General features: G+C 39.1%; 1 protein-coding gene across 9 annotated transcripts in view; it reads left to right on the top strand.

Annotated features, from left to right (window-relative positions):
- The window catches only part of RGS7 (regulator of G protein signaling 7), a 429,679-nt gene that overhangs the window by 361,484 nt on the left and 55,174 nt on the right, over nucleotides 1-13,021 (top strand). For all 9 annotated transcript variants that reach the window (XM_084622895.1, XM_084622894.1, XM_084622893.1 and 6 more), the window contains exons 7-9: nucleotides 2,670-2,734; nucleotides 5,227-5,303; nucleotides 5,404-5,485. In XM_084622895.1, coding sequence (XP_084479021.1) covers nucleotides 2,670-2,734; nucleotides 5,227-5,303; nucleotides 5,404-5,485 — 224 coding nt within the window. The remainder of the gene's footprint in view (nucleotides 1-2,669; nucleotides 2,735-5,226; nucleotides 5,304-5,403; nucleotides 5,486-13,021) is intronic.

The raw sequence follows: 13,021 nt of genomic DNA, 5'->3' as shown, positions 1-13,021 counted from the left end.
TGCTATGGACATTATGATCCTGAAGAAATAACTGCTTTAGAAAGGGAGATTAGGCTGATGACAAAGAACAAAGTACAATAAATATATTGAAAATAGGTTGGGTGACTATCTTCTAAGAATATTAGTGTTACAGTAGGCCAAGCAAAAGAAGAGAGTGGGAGTTTTCTATTTATATTTAAAGAGCTGTTAGGGTTACCTGACAGGCTTAAATTCAGCTCATGGAGTTCCTGGAACCCTCTCCGCTCATCTTAATAAATACATTTTTTAAAAATAATCCTCACAATGTCTTCGAGCTAATGTTGACAGGAGTTTTTTCCTGGATCCGTCAGTTAAGAAAATAATTTTGAAAGCAATAAGAAAAAAAAAAAGATGGACTGTAATGAGAGCCCAATTCCGCCCTCAGTTATGTACCAGCAGCTACCATTCAACTCAGTGAGAAGAGCCAGAATTCAGCACTTATTCTCTTTCCTAGATTTCAGAACAAACCCTAAGGCAAGAGTATAAATGTATGGTGCTTTAAATATGCAATGAAACTGGGGCTGTTAAGTTCTGTACCTCAGCCTGCTAAATTACGTGTGACAAATAGATATATCTTTGTAGTACCTGAGGAGGGAATATCAGAGAAGGCAGAGGGTAACGCTTTTGAAGAAAATGGAAAGAATACAAATGGAGAAGAGAACAGAAAAAGTAACATAGATATCAAATTTTAATTCTTCTTTCCATTAAGTAATATCTGGAGCCCAGTTACAGCTCAGAGGCACTTGCAATGAATGTATGTTCTCTTCTGGTTTTCACCCTGTGTGATCCCAGTGAAATAATAGAATGCCTTGGAGCTGAAGGAGCAAGTCAGACTGAAACTATTTTTAAGATTTATTCTTTTGTCTGAAGAGAATTTTGTCTCTGGAAATCTTAAGTATTATTGATTTGGCCTCCTTAAACTACAAGATTAGAATATGTGCAAGGGACTTTTGCTTGTGTACGGACTGTAGGATTGAGTTCTTAGATGCAAATCTTATCTATCTGTGCCAGCAGTGGAAATTCATTTTTCTATGTAGGGATGGGGATGGGTGGGCCAGGATTCCTTCCCTCAGAATATATTGGAGCCTAGCTCTGTGAGGGCTCTATGTCCCCAGCATAGAGTCCATGGATGGGGTTGGTGGATTCTTGCCTATACAAATCAAATCAAAAGGCCACGATACCCCACAGAGGGGATGGGTCTGTGGAGGCATGAAAAGGTTATGATGTTTCTCTTCAGCCTTGTGAGGGAAAATTCTGCCCCACCCTACACCTCATTTCTGGAGGAGTCACCTGTACTGAATCCAGTTACACAGGCTTGAAATGAAGGATAGGATTTGCCCCTAAATGAAAAGTATAGGATTTGCAGTTTAATTCAATAGGAATTTTGGAAGCATAAAGGATTCTGGAGGATCAAGCCATTAATGTAATGACTTAGTGAGTAATGTTAACATCTGTCCTCTGTCTCACCTTAGTTTGATTTTTAACCCTTTTCTTTTCAGCATTTGTTGCTTGTAATATATTTGGCAAAATTCTGTTCAGTTACACTGGTGTGAATCCAGAACAGCGCTACCAAAGTCAGTGAAATTACTTTGGATTTGCCCCAATGTAAATAAGACTAAATTTGTTCCCAATGTTGCATGTAAAGATATGCTCCTACTCTTTCATTTTCACTCCCACATTATTTTTTCTTATAGATATATTGGAGTGATACTTTGAGTCTTTATTTTTATTTGTATTGTTCCCTTTTTCTTTTTAATTGTGAGTTTCTCTTGTTGATGTAGATTAGTGTCTGTGCAATGGGAAAATAATAATGTATAAATAAACAATAAAGAAAACCCTTCTACTAGTGAAATAGGACAGCGCCTCCTGATAAACCTCTTGGTTCTTTTAGTCCATATGCAATACTTTAAAGATAAGGGGCCATTTAGCTTTTTAACAAATTATTTCCTGGAAAACCAAAAAACAAAAACAAAACTTCACCTCCAACATTTTGTTTATTACTGCTATAATGTAAAGTGAGCTAAATAATTATGCCATTAATCGCTTTTGCAGAAGCTACACTTCAATAAAAATACCCTTGTATGTATTGACCTCCTTGTTCTAAAAAATTGACTATAGAACAGGGGCGGATTAGGGTTTTGTGGGGCCCCTGGGCCAGAGCAAGTGCAGGGGCCCCTCCCCACTCCACCCCTTCTGCCTTCAGTCCCCCTGGTTTCCCCTCCCGGCACTCCTGTCAGGAAAATGGGGTTGGAGTGCGGGGGCTTGCCCCGCCTGCCCGGCGCTCCAGCCCAGGAGTGGGGTTGGGATGTGGGGACTGCAGGAGTGCTGGGCAGGCAGGGGGAGCTGGGCAAGCCCCCGCATCCCAGCAGGAGCACCGGGCAGATGGAGCGGGTCAGGATGCCGGGGGCACCCATTTTTCTGGGCCCCCCCAACTGGCCAGGGCCCTGGGCACGGACCTCGTTGATCCAGTGGCTAATCCAACAGTGCTATAGAGGGAGAAACACAGAGGTAAAAAACCTACCAGTTCACGTCAATGTGGAATGTGGATGACCTTGAGATCTTGATTTCTGGGGCATGGATGTTTATGAAATAGCAAGAAAGGATTGATTGATTGATTGATTTGATTTGATTTATTTTTCTGTGTGTTCTAGCGGTTTACCTCTGCAAGCGAACAATGCAAAACAAAGCACGGCTTGAGCTAGCAGACTATGAAGCAGTGAGTATGTGAGCCTTTCCTGGAACTGAGATGTCAAATAAATGAGATTTCCAAGCTCAGCAGAATGTAGGATAACATGAGAAACAAAGGCCACCGCTTTTTTATAGTGCAGCAGTTTATAAATTGAGCAGTTTAAACTTGTGTCGAGGCATGTGACAACGGGCACTCAAGTGCTAGTGTTTCAGAATCCATAAATGCTGTTGTACATGAGAGCCTGCTGTATTATATTAAGCAATGAAGATTGAGTTGGTGCATTATGAATAGAGATAGAAACAAATCCCAAATGTTCCCATGGTTTTGGGGTGTTGGGATCCAGGTTGTTGGTGCAACAAGCCTTAGAGGGGGGCCAGCAGCAAAGTTTGAATTCATACCTCCCCAAAGTTCAGGGGTGTTTGGGAACTAAGACTTGGGCCCATCTCTAATCCAATTGTGCACAGATCCTTTTCCCAGCATCGGTGAACTGTTCACCAATCCCATGCAGTCGGAATCAAATATGTCCCAATGTCTGCCAGAACTGTACTACAGTGTGTAAGGCCTCCAATTATATATTTAAAGATCTAGCTTAAAATTTTCGAAAGGACTCAAGTCAAGAAGAGTCAAGTCCCATTTTCAAAACTGACCTAGACAGGGCCAGATTTCTAAAGGTAATCACTGAAATCAATGGGAGTTAGGCACATAAATACCTTTAGACATCTGACCTTAAGTGTCTATGACCCATATACTTTCAATGGGCTCTTAAGTCACTTCGGTGCTTTTGAAAATTGTACCCTTAGTTTTAATGATACTAGGCCAATTTTTGCCCTGCTGTAACTCTGCTAAAGCCAAAAGAGCTACAGCAGGATGAGTATGGCCCATGGTATCTTTATAAGAGTATGTGGGTTATTGATTGAATTATGAAGACATATCCCTTTACTTTTCTGCAGTAAATATGTAATACAGTTTCAGTCAGATTATTTGATAGCAAGTTCCCAGGCATTTTTTCAGTTAACCTCACTATAATTAACACAAAACGGGGGGCACAGGGAGAAATTGAGTACCTGAAACTCCCTTGAAGTCAGTAGACCAAATTCTGCTTCCATTTACATTAATGAAAGTTCAGAATAATTCTACTTCAACCAGTGGAGTTGCTCAAGATTTACCAGCATATCTGAGTGCTGAATTATGCCAAGTCTCATAAAAATATTATTAAATAAATGTTCTATACAATAATAGACAGCTTTAGTCTGCAAACATTTTTTTATATGACCAATGGTCATATATGACTGTGACAGGGTCGGGCAGGATGGCTATAGGAGAGTAATAGAAGGCAGCTATATAAGCCCCAGGCTATGTAGGCCCCTTTTCCCTGGGTAAGGTAACAGGGAAGGTTCCAGGACAATCAGGAACCTTCTGGAGACAATTAAGACAGGCTGATTAGAACACCTGCAGCCAATCAAGAAGCTGCTAGAATCAATTAAGGCAGGCTAATCAGGGCACCTGGGTTTTAAAAAGGAGCTCACTTCAGTTTCTGGTGTGTGTGTGAGGAGCTGGGAGCAAGAGGCACTAGGAGCTGAGAGTGAGAACCCGGACTGTTGGAGGACTGAGGTGTACAAGCATTATCAGACACCAGGAGGAAGGTCCTATGGTGAGGATAAAGAAAGTGTTGTGAGGAGGCCATGGGGAATTAGCCCAGGGAGTTGTAGCTGTCGCACAGCTGTTCCAGGAGGCACTCTAGACAGCTGCATTCCACAGGGCCCTGGGCTGGAACTCGGAGTAGGGGGCTGGCCCAGGTTCCCCCCAAATCCTCCCAACTCCTGGTCAGACACAGGAGCAGTCAACCTGGACTGTGGGTTCAGAAAAACGGCCAAGCTAAGGGCTGCCGTGAAGCTTCAAGAGAGAAAATCCGCCAATAAGCGCAAGACCCACCAAGGTAGAGCAGGAACTTTGTCACAATGACCAATGGTCAATTTTCTTTAGAAGAAGTTTGTATTCCCAAAATATCTTTCTAATGTTCCAGCTAAAGTCATCTTATAGTATACAACACAAACAGCTCATGTAGAAGACAAATGGAGGTTTTAGTGTGAATCAATGGCAGTATCAAGTTAATGTCATTGCTAAATGTCCAGACCTCGCTATGGTTCAAAGTTGGAGCATTTCATTGAAATATTTGGAATAATCAACCAACCAACACACCCACAAAAGTTGGTGCTATTGTGTTTTTCTGGAAGTGCCAAACTCTGCAGCAACCGACCCAACTCACTAGAACTGTGTCCATACCTTTCAGCAGAGTTCCAAACCTTAAAGAGATGGGGGCACAGATAATGTACACTTTGTGTTCTATCCTGTACTGTGTCAGACACTTTCCACCAAATAAATAGATTACATTTACACTAGCCTGTGCATTATGGCTTTTGAGTGCAACATCATCTTTGGAGGTTTTGAAGACAGTCTAAAAACTGTTAGATAATGAATAACTTAAAGAACAGTTAAAGTCATTTACACTGTATTTTCAGGAGAGTTTGGCCAGGCTACAGCGATCATTTGCCCGGAAGTGGGAGTTTATTTTTATGCAAGCTGAAGCACAAGCAAAGTAAGTTCCTTTGAAGTTTTATTGCTGGATTTGTCTGTGACTGATTTTGGAAGCACTACAATTAACATTGTTTGTCTTAAATATATGGCAACATTGACAGAGTGGACAAGAAAAGAGACAAGATAGAAAGGAAAATCCTTGATAGCCAGGAGCGAGCATTTTGGGATGTACACAGACCGGTGGTAAGTAAACATATGGAACTTCTGTTGATTGTAAGAATTTCAAAGGATAAACATGGAAATCCATGCAAAGCTGTGATTTGGGAGCAGGAGAGAGGGGCATCTGTTTTGTTTTGGGAGGACAGATCTGGTGGTGGCATGTGGTCTATTCACATTTTTTCCACTCAAGCATCACAGATATGCCCAGGTTCAGTGCTGTTTTCTGGATATGGAGATATGGTGTGGCTGGATTTTTTAAATCAGAAAAATGTATTTGATTCAGCTATTGTCAACTCAAAGCATTCAAAACTGATGAGACAGGACTCCAGAAATCACAAGACTGGCTTAAAAATAATGTGATTTTTTTAATTTACATTTCTCGTTCTTTCTGTTTGATTTCTGAGCCTTTAGGGTGCACTTGGGTCACATTTCCAAGCTTTTCTCCACAACCATGAAGGATATTTTAAAAAATGGAACTTGAAATTGTCGTGTAATCAGTTGATTTTTGGGTGCTGGGGCTTGAAGAAAAATCACCAAATATCACAGAACTTGCAATAAAATCGTGAGTGCTGGCAACATTGTATTTGGACCATTGCAGCATATGTAGAGAACAAAAAGTTCTCTCCTTCCTTTGCACATGAGGAGAAGCCTAACATCAATGCCAGTTAAATAGCATACAGAGTGCATCTTGCACTGCTATCTATAGAAGGACATTGACAGGATAAAAATCCTACTTACAAAAATAGAAAGTTCTTAATTGTTAATAGAATTTTCAATTACTACAACTGTAGGCATTTTAAAAATACAACTAGCATTCCACTGATTACTCTTAGACAGTAAAATTAGGGTGGTAGCAGTGGTAGAGGAGTTGGAGAGGGTGCTATGAAGAATTTTCAAGGAGAATGAATGAGCTTGGAGAAGCACCAAACTCAAGTTTGATTTATTTGTTTGAGAGAGGGTGTGGTGAGATTAGGGGAAAGACAATTTAAAATAAATGTTAAGTGGAGAAAAACATGGAAACTGTTACAGTTGAGGAGCATAACATAGGATAGCATAGGAGCAGTATTTCCACCAACTGTGGAGAAGTAAGAAGGAAGGATAGAAAGATACTTGGTATTTGCTGTCCATAGCAATGAGCTAAAGAACAGAAAAATGTATAGCGCTATTCAGAGAAAGGTGATTCTGTTTCATGGACCATTTTAATAAAAATTAGTTTTGTTTACATTTGGAATGAAAACCAAACATTTCAAAATTCTCCAAAAAAGGAAATGGAGCCCTGGTTCGGGGGTGATCCCCCAGAAGCAGACCCTGAGAGCCCCTTCTGCTGAACACCTGCAAACCTGAGAGCTTGGGAACCAGTACGCCCAGGGCTCCCGGCTCCTCATCAGACTGCTTGCTGAGCTGTAAATGAGTCAGGAGCCTGGGAATGGAGGGACCCTAGCGAAGCAGGAAAGCTTCCAGGGTCTAAGCTCCCCATCAGCTGGGCTGCCAAAGAGTCAGGAGCTGGACAGATGAGCTAGTAGAAAGCCAGGCAGGAGGGATTTCATCACAAGTTCACTGAAATTGAATATTTTCCATGAAAATAACTATTATGATCTATCAGCCTTCCATCAGGGAATTTCTGAGAAGCTCTAAAAGATTAGGAGCAACTCTACAGGCTCAGGTAATCTTGCTATCTAAGAGAGACTTTTGCACTAGATTCTGAAATGGATGTAAAGATTTTGGAGACTGGCAAAGATGTGTCCTATTTCCAGATCTGGGTTGGGGGAAGAGTCACTGTAGTTAGAAAAGTAAAGATATAAAGAGACAATAAAGGAATAAATTACAGGAGCCAGGATGAGAGCAAACAAAGTGTGATAAAAGCTTGGCCTTAATCATCGTCAAATGTGCCTGTGTGAGATTATGTTTCTAATTTGACTAGACAGACCTAGGTGTATGGGCTGCAAAAGGATTTTGGGTCTAAATCAGAAATCTAAGTTCCTGACTGTCAAGATAGCATGACATTTGAGGAGAAGATGGAGAGGGAAGCATTGAAGATTTGGTTAAAATGGCTTTTCTTTCCAATGAGTAGGATAGTAGTTTTGGATACTCTGAGTTGAATTCAGTCCTATCAGACTCAGAAGTAGGTAAGTTTGATAGAGAGAGAAAATGAAGACATGGTTGAAATCGTGAAGGTGATACAGATTTGTGTGTACAAGGGCTGGTAAAAAAATTCTTTGAAAAATGGCTTTTCGACTAAAAAGAAAATTTGCACAGGCAAGTCAATGAAAAGCTGTAAACCAAAACCTGAACATTTCTAGGTCTAGATTAGAACGTTTGGTTAATCATTAAAAAAATACGTTTTTTTGGTTTAGTTTTTGAAAAATGAAAGAGTTTTACCCAAAATTACAAATTATTACTGAGAACAGTTTTTGAAAACCATAAAATATTTCAGTTTATGGTTTGAAAAAAGGAAAACATTTTGTAGGGTATTTTGAATAAAACAATTCCCGTCACTCTGTAATTTTTTTATGAAAAAACAATTGGCTTTTTTCAGCTAGCAACTAGAAATCATATCCACATATGATTTCAGAAAATAGATGGCCAGAGATGATGATGATTTAGAAAAGAGGAAGAAGTCAAGATGTGGATCCAGGGAGATATTGTAGTGGTGGAATGTAGAAGTGGGATTCACACATAAGCATAGTTGAATAAGAGTGAAACCAGGAGAACAAAGTTCCAGAAATGGAACTGTATCAGGTGATCAAAAATAATGTCATAGCTGATCATATCAATTACAGCACTAAGATGAAGAAAAGTGATCCAGAGTCTGCTGGGGAAAGATCATTTGATTTGCCACATAAAGGTCAAATAATGTCTCCAGCTCATGGTGGAACTCTGTGAGAGGTCTGAGCACACACCTCTGTAACCTACAGAAGGCTGTGCTATATTGTGTATAGAAGGTTGACTGGAAATGATTAAGGCAATTATTTTTGGTGTGGTGATTAGATACTGTAGATGTCTTTTTCCAAGGTTTTGCTTAGAAAATGATGAAACCTGATTGATGTTTCAAAGAAAGTGTCTTTAGTGGAGGATTTTTTTTCAAACTGGGTTGTTTGTGCTTACATTTGTTATTTAGAGAGAAAGAGAATGTCTTTGATATTGCACTGCTTGGTTTCCATTTTAACATTCAGTCTAGTGCAGTGGTTTTCAACCTGTGCTCTGCAGGGCTCCGCATACTATGTCTAAAATTTCCAAAGGGGTCTGCACCTTCATTTGAAACACTTTAGGGGTTCATTTGAAATGAAAAAAAGGCTGAAAACCACTGATCTATTGTAATACTTTTATTATATAAAATTATTTTCAGGCATAATCTGTCTCATTTCCATATTTTCCAGTTATTGTGTTGTATTGCTAGCTGTTGTACCTAGTAACAGCCCCCTCTTTTTCCACATGTTCCCCAGAAACAGTACCACCAACTTCTACAACTTCTACAAATATTGGACTAAAGAATCCACAAAGAATTGGTCAGAAAGATTAGCACATTAGTCAACTGGGTTTATAAATCAAGCTATACTCAGGGAGGTCAGTTCTTTTCAAGGCAAAATAAATTAAGAGGTTATTCTTGTTTGAAAAGAAAATATCAAACTTCTGATTAATGTTTTTATAAAAGAATGCATAACCTTCCCGAATCATTATCTCAGTTAAAATCCATAATCTTACAGCTTGTTTAAATTGCACAAACAGGTATTAAAACAGTAAATCCCCTGATATGTTCTCCAACCCACTACAGAACAGTATTTCCTGTGCTTGCTGTGAGATTAACTCTTTTAGGTAATGATCAAGGACAATTGACACATAGCTAACTTGCTGCCATAAACCCTTCAATGAATGCACTTTACTTGCTAGGTTTCAAATGAATCTCATTCAAATGCAAAGTCTTGCTGGACAGTACTTAGTATTCAAATTCATTTATCAGTGTCCTGATATAGGGGGAAATAATCTCTTGCTGTTTAAAATAATCTATAAATCTTTAAATGAAAGCAAATTATTTTCAGAAAACCATGTTGATCCCGGCGTCTTCGAGAGACATTGTCCCTCTAACATTGCCTTTTTGTCATGAAGAAAGGCAATGTGCCCAGAGTATGTGTAATTGTTAACTGTAGCACCTTCGGTGGTGGCAGATGTGGAAGGGGTGTTGAAATTATCCATGGTGCAAAAATCAGCAACATGATCTTTTTTCCTCAGGATTTCCATCAAATCTGACCTTTCATAGGATTGGATTTTGGTAACAGTCCAATACGATGGAAATTTCTCTTTTTAAAGTAGCTGCCACCTCCCCTCAATTTTCCCCCATATTTAAATTTGCTGCAAGCTTCCATTTTATGTTTAACCCTGTTTTAAGTTAAACTATAAAAATAAAACCCTAATGAAGTGTGGCATTCCATTATCCCATCCTCAACAACTGACGTACTAAGTAGAGTTACCATCTCACTAGAGTTAGCAGGAGAGTCTTAGGTATTTTTATGTATCAGTACCCTGTCCTTCAAGGTCATCTTATAGGACATTACAAAATGCTGAGTTTAATTTGGGGGGGGAGGGGGGAAGGGAATACCTCTTTGAACACTACAAATCCCATACGATTTTTTAGCCATAAAATATTTTTCTAACATGTTATTTATTTTAAAAGGTTTCAAACAATTTAAATGAAGCAAATATAAATCATGCCATCCAGCCCTCTGAGTGATTCCTCAGCCTACTAGTTCATGTCCTATATGCACATATATGTATATGACCATAGGTAACGCACCTGTCCATTAGGCAGCTAGCACTCCCAAAGCTGCAGTTGGTATAGTCTCCTAAATTGCATCATGGGTAATGAAACAAAGCTTTGTAAAAGATGTTATTCTGGGCATACAGTTAGTGTTTATGGCACGTGCATACATCTACAACATTCTTGTGACAATTCTGTTCAAGATAGAAACAGGTGCACATAGTGTGTCTTTTAAACTTTATAGTTAACCCGTTGTGTAATATCTTTACAATCAATGTGATAACTGTCCGCTGGTAGGTTTACAGTATTATAGCATGGCTATTAAATGGGATTTCTCCCTTACAAAAAGAAGTGCAACCCCATGGACATTTAATGTTCAAGTGAAAATTTAGGATGATTCAAAAATGGGAAGCTATGGAATCTATAGGAACGGTAGATAATTACAGAAACTTACGGGATGTCAACTGTTTTGTAAGAGTCAGTTCAAACAGCAAGTAAGCCAAGTAGAGTAATAAATATGAAAATTCTGTGGAATATCGCCCTGTGTAAAATTCTAGTGCAGATGCGTCACGTTTTGTGGTCCTATATCAGTTTAGTAGTTCCAGGGTTTTTGTGTGGGTTTTCTTTGTTTTTTCCCCCCTGCTTATCAATAATATTGTCTCAAAGATTCTTGCATAATGCAGAAGGCAGATTTAATAATGCTGATCAGATTAAGGCAACAAGCCACTAAACTCCCTGTTATCCTGCTAGAATGGCAGTTGGGGCAGACTTCCTTGTTGTAGAAAGTTATCCTCCTATTGAAGAGACAGGCCTGTGCATAAAATAGTTCACTTTGGATCCTAATCAGTAAAATTGGATATGTCTGGTTTCTGAGTCATGTGCCAGCATTGCCAATATCTTAATATTAACGATCACAAAGCTCAGATAAATATAGAATAACACAGTATGCATAAATGTATGTGTATTTGGTGTCCAAAATCAAATTTCTGCCAACCAATCAGATTACCAGTAGTTACTATAAATCTAAAGCAAACTACCTTCAACCAGTGCTAGCCTGAAAATAAAATAAATTAGCTTTCAAAAAAAGTATGTCCATCTCCTGCTTCCAGTGCAGTAGTGGATTCTCTAGTGCTTTTCCCAATCTAGTTTTAAATAATGAAAGACTTAAAGTTCAGTCATGTTTTCAGGTAGCTGCTGTCTATTTGGCCGATGATTAGTATTACTAATCATAATTTTATAAAGCATAATTTTGACTGGCCACAAAAGCTCTCAAGAGACTGTTCACCTCCATAAAATCAAATTCAGTATTTTAAAATATCATTCTCTTCAAGTGCAAGCACATGTACACAATAGGGTTATCCTTTAAACCAGTCAGACTGCAGCAAGTTAATGGTACAATGAGCAAACATTTACATACACTATTTAAACATACAGCATTTGTTTGTCAAGAATCTCTTTTTAAGCTGCTTGAGTGCATTTAGAAATTGTTATGGATCAAATAAATGTGAAATCAATATAATCCGACACTGCCTCATGATCAGTGTTTGTAGTTTGGTGAATAAACATCTTTAACTCAACATTTATGTAGAAACAAGGGAGCAACCTTCCTTTGCAACTTTTTGTTGTCCTCACATTATCTCTCTTCCATTTGCTTTAAAAAGTTTTTCAACACAAAAATCCTGATTCCAAAGAAAGTAAAGGAAGTTTTGCCATTGATATCCATGGGAGCAGGGATGGAATCACAGATTGTAGCAAAATATATGTCTATTATTTTAAAAGCACCAGAAAATATGATTTGCAAATATACAATAACAAAATGTGCATCCCCTTCTGGTGTAAGCACCCAGTGAATTCTTTTGGCAGTATTTGATAAAATCTGTGTATTCCAACTATATTTTACTTCATATATAATAACTGTTGTATTCATTGTTTAGTGGATTTGGGTACCCGCTTTTCAACTCAGAATTGGGCACCCAAATCCCTTAGGTGCATTTGAAAATCTCAGCCTCTTATTCCTAAAAGGTTCTGAGCAGTGGCTCATGGAGTCAAAGCTATGGGTGTGTGTATGTGTGTATATATATATGTTTAAGATAGGACCTGAAAGAAGCAGAATAACAAGCCTTATTGCAATTATCCCATATAAGAAACGTCTCTCTACTGCAGCTAAAATTCTTCTTTGTGTAATGTCCATTTGGGTGCCCCCCTTCAGGTGCACATGCATCTTTGATCAGAGATTTTTGGTAGCCATGCTCATTTGTCCCACACATGAACTCTAGGCATCCTTATGCCCTGTACCAAGGACATACAGAGCCACACATGCAAACCACCCTCAGTTCTTTCTCATATGCCTCAGCTTGCATGGTTTCTTGCATGGCTTCTTCTAAGAATAACTTATTCCAGCCTTAGCCTTAGTTTAATTTAGTTAGTCTAGTTTAATTTCAGTTTAGTTGTTAGGTTTTTTTTTTAAATTATTCATTATTAAGGGGGTCTCTAACGTAATAAAAAGACACACTTCTCCCTTACCCCCTCCTTTTTTTGAGGGGTTCTCCCCTTGTGAGTTCTTCCCTAGGGTATGCCTGGATCCCGGGGGTTCAAACATTGCATCACATGCCAGAAATCTATTCCCCACTACTATTACCTGTGTCTTTCTACTATCTGGGGTCCCTCCCCTGGAGAGGTAGCCTCAGTGCAAGAGGATGCCACAACGTCATCTGGAAGGAGGGTCCCGACTATGGGATCATTTCCCTTCACTCCATCTTGATGTTCTTCTTCCTTGAGACTTCCATCCTTCTTAACAGCGCAGGGGT

The sequence above is a fragment of the Lepidochelys olivacea genome (assembly GCF_965140295.1).
Source record: "Lepidochelys olivacea isolate rLepOli2 genome assembly, chromosome: 3".
In the NCBI taxonomy this organism is placed as follows: Eukaryota; Metazoa; Chordata; order Testudines; family Cheloniidae; genus Lepidochelys; species Lepidochelys olivacea.
Note: the sequence above shows the minus strand (reverse complement) of the source record. Positions and strands in the feature narration are given on the sequence as shown.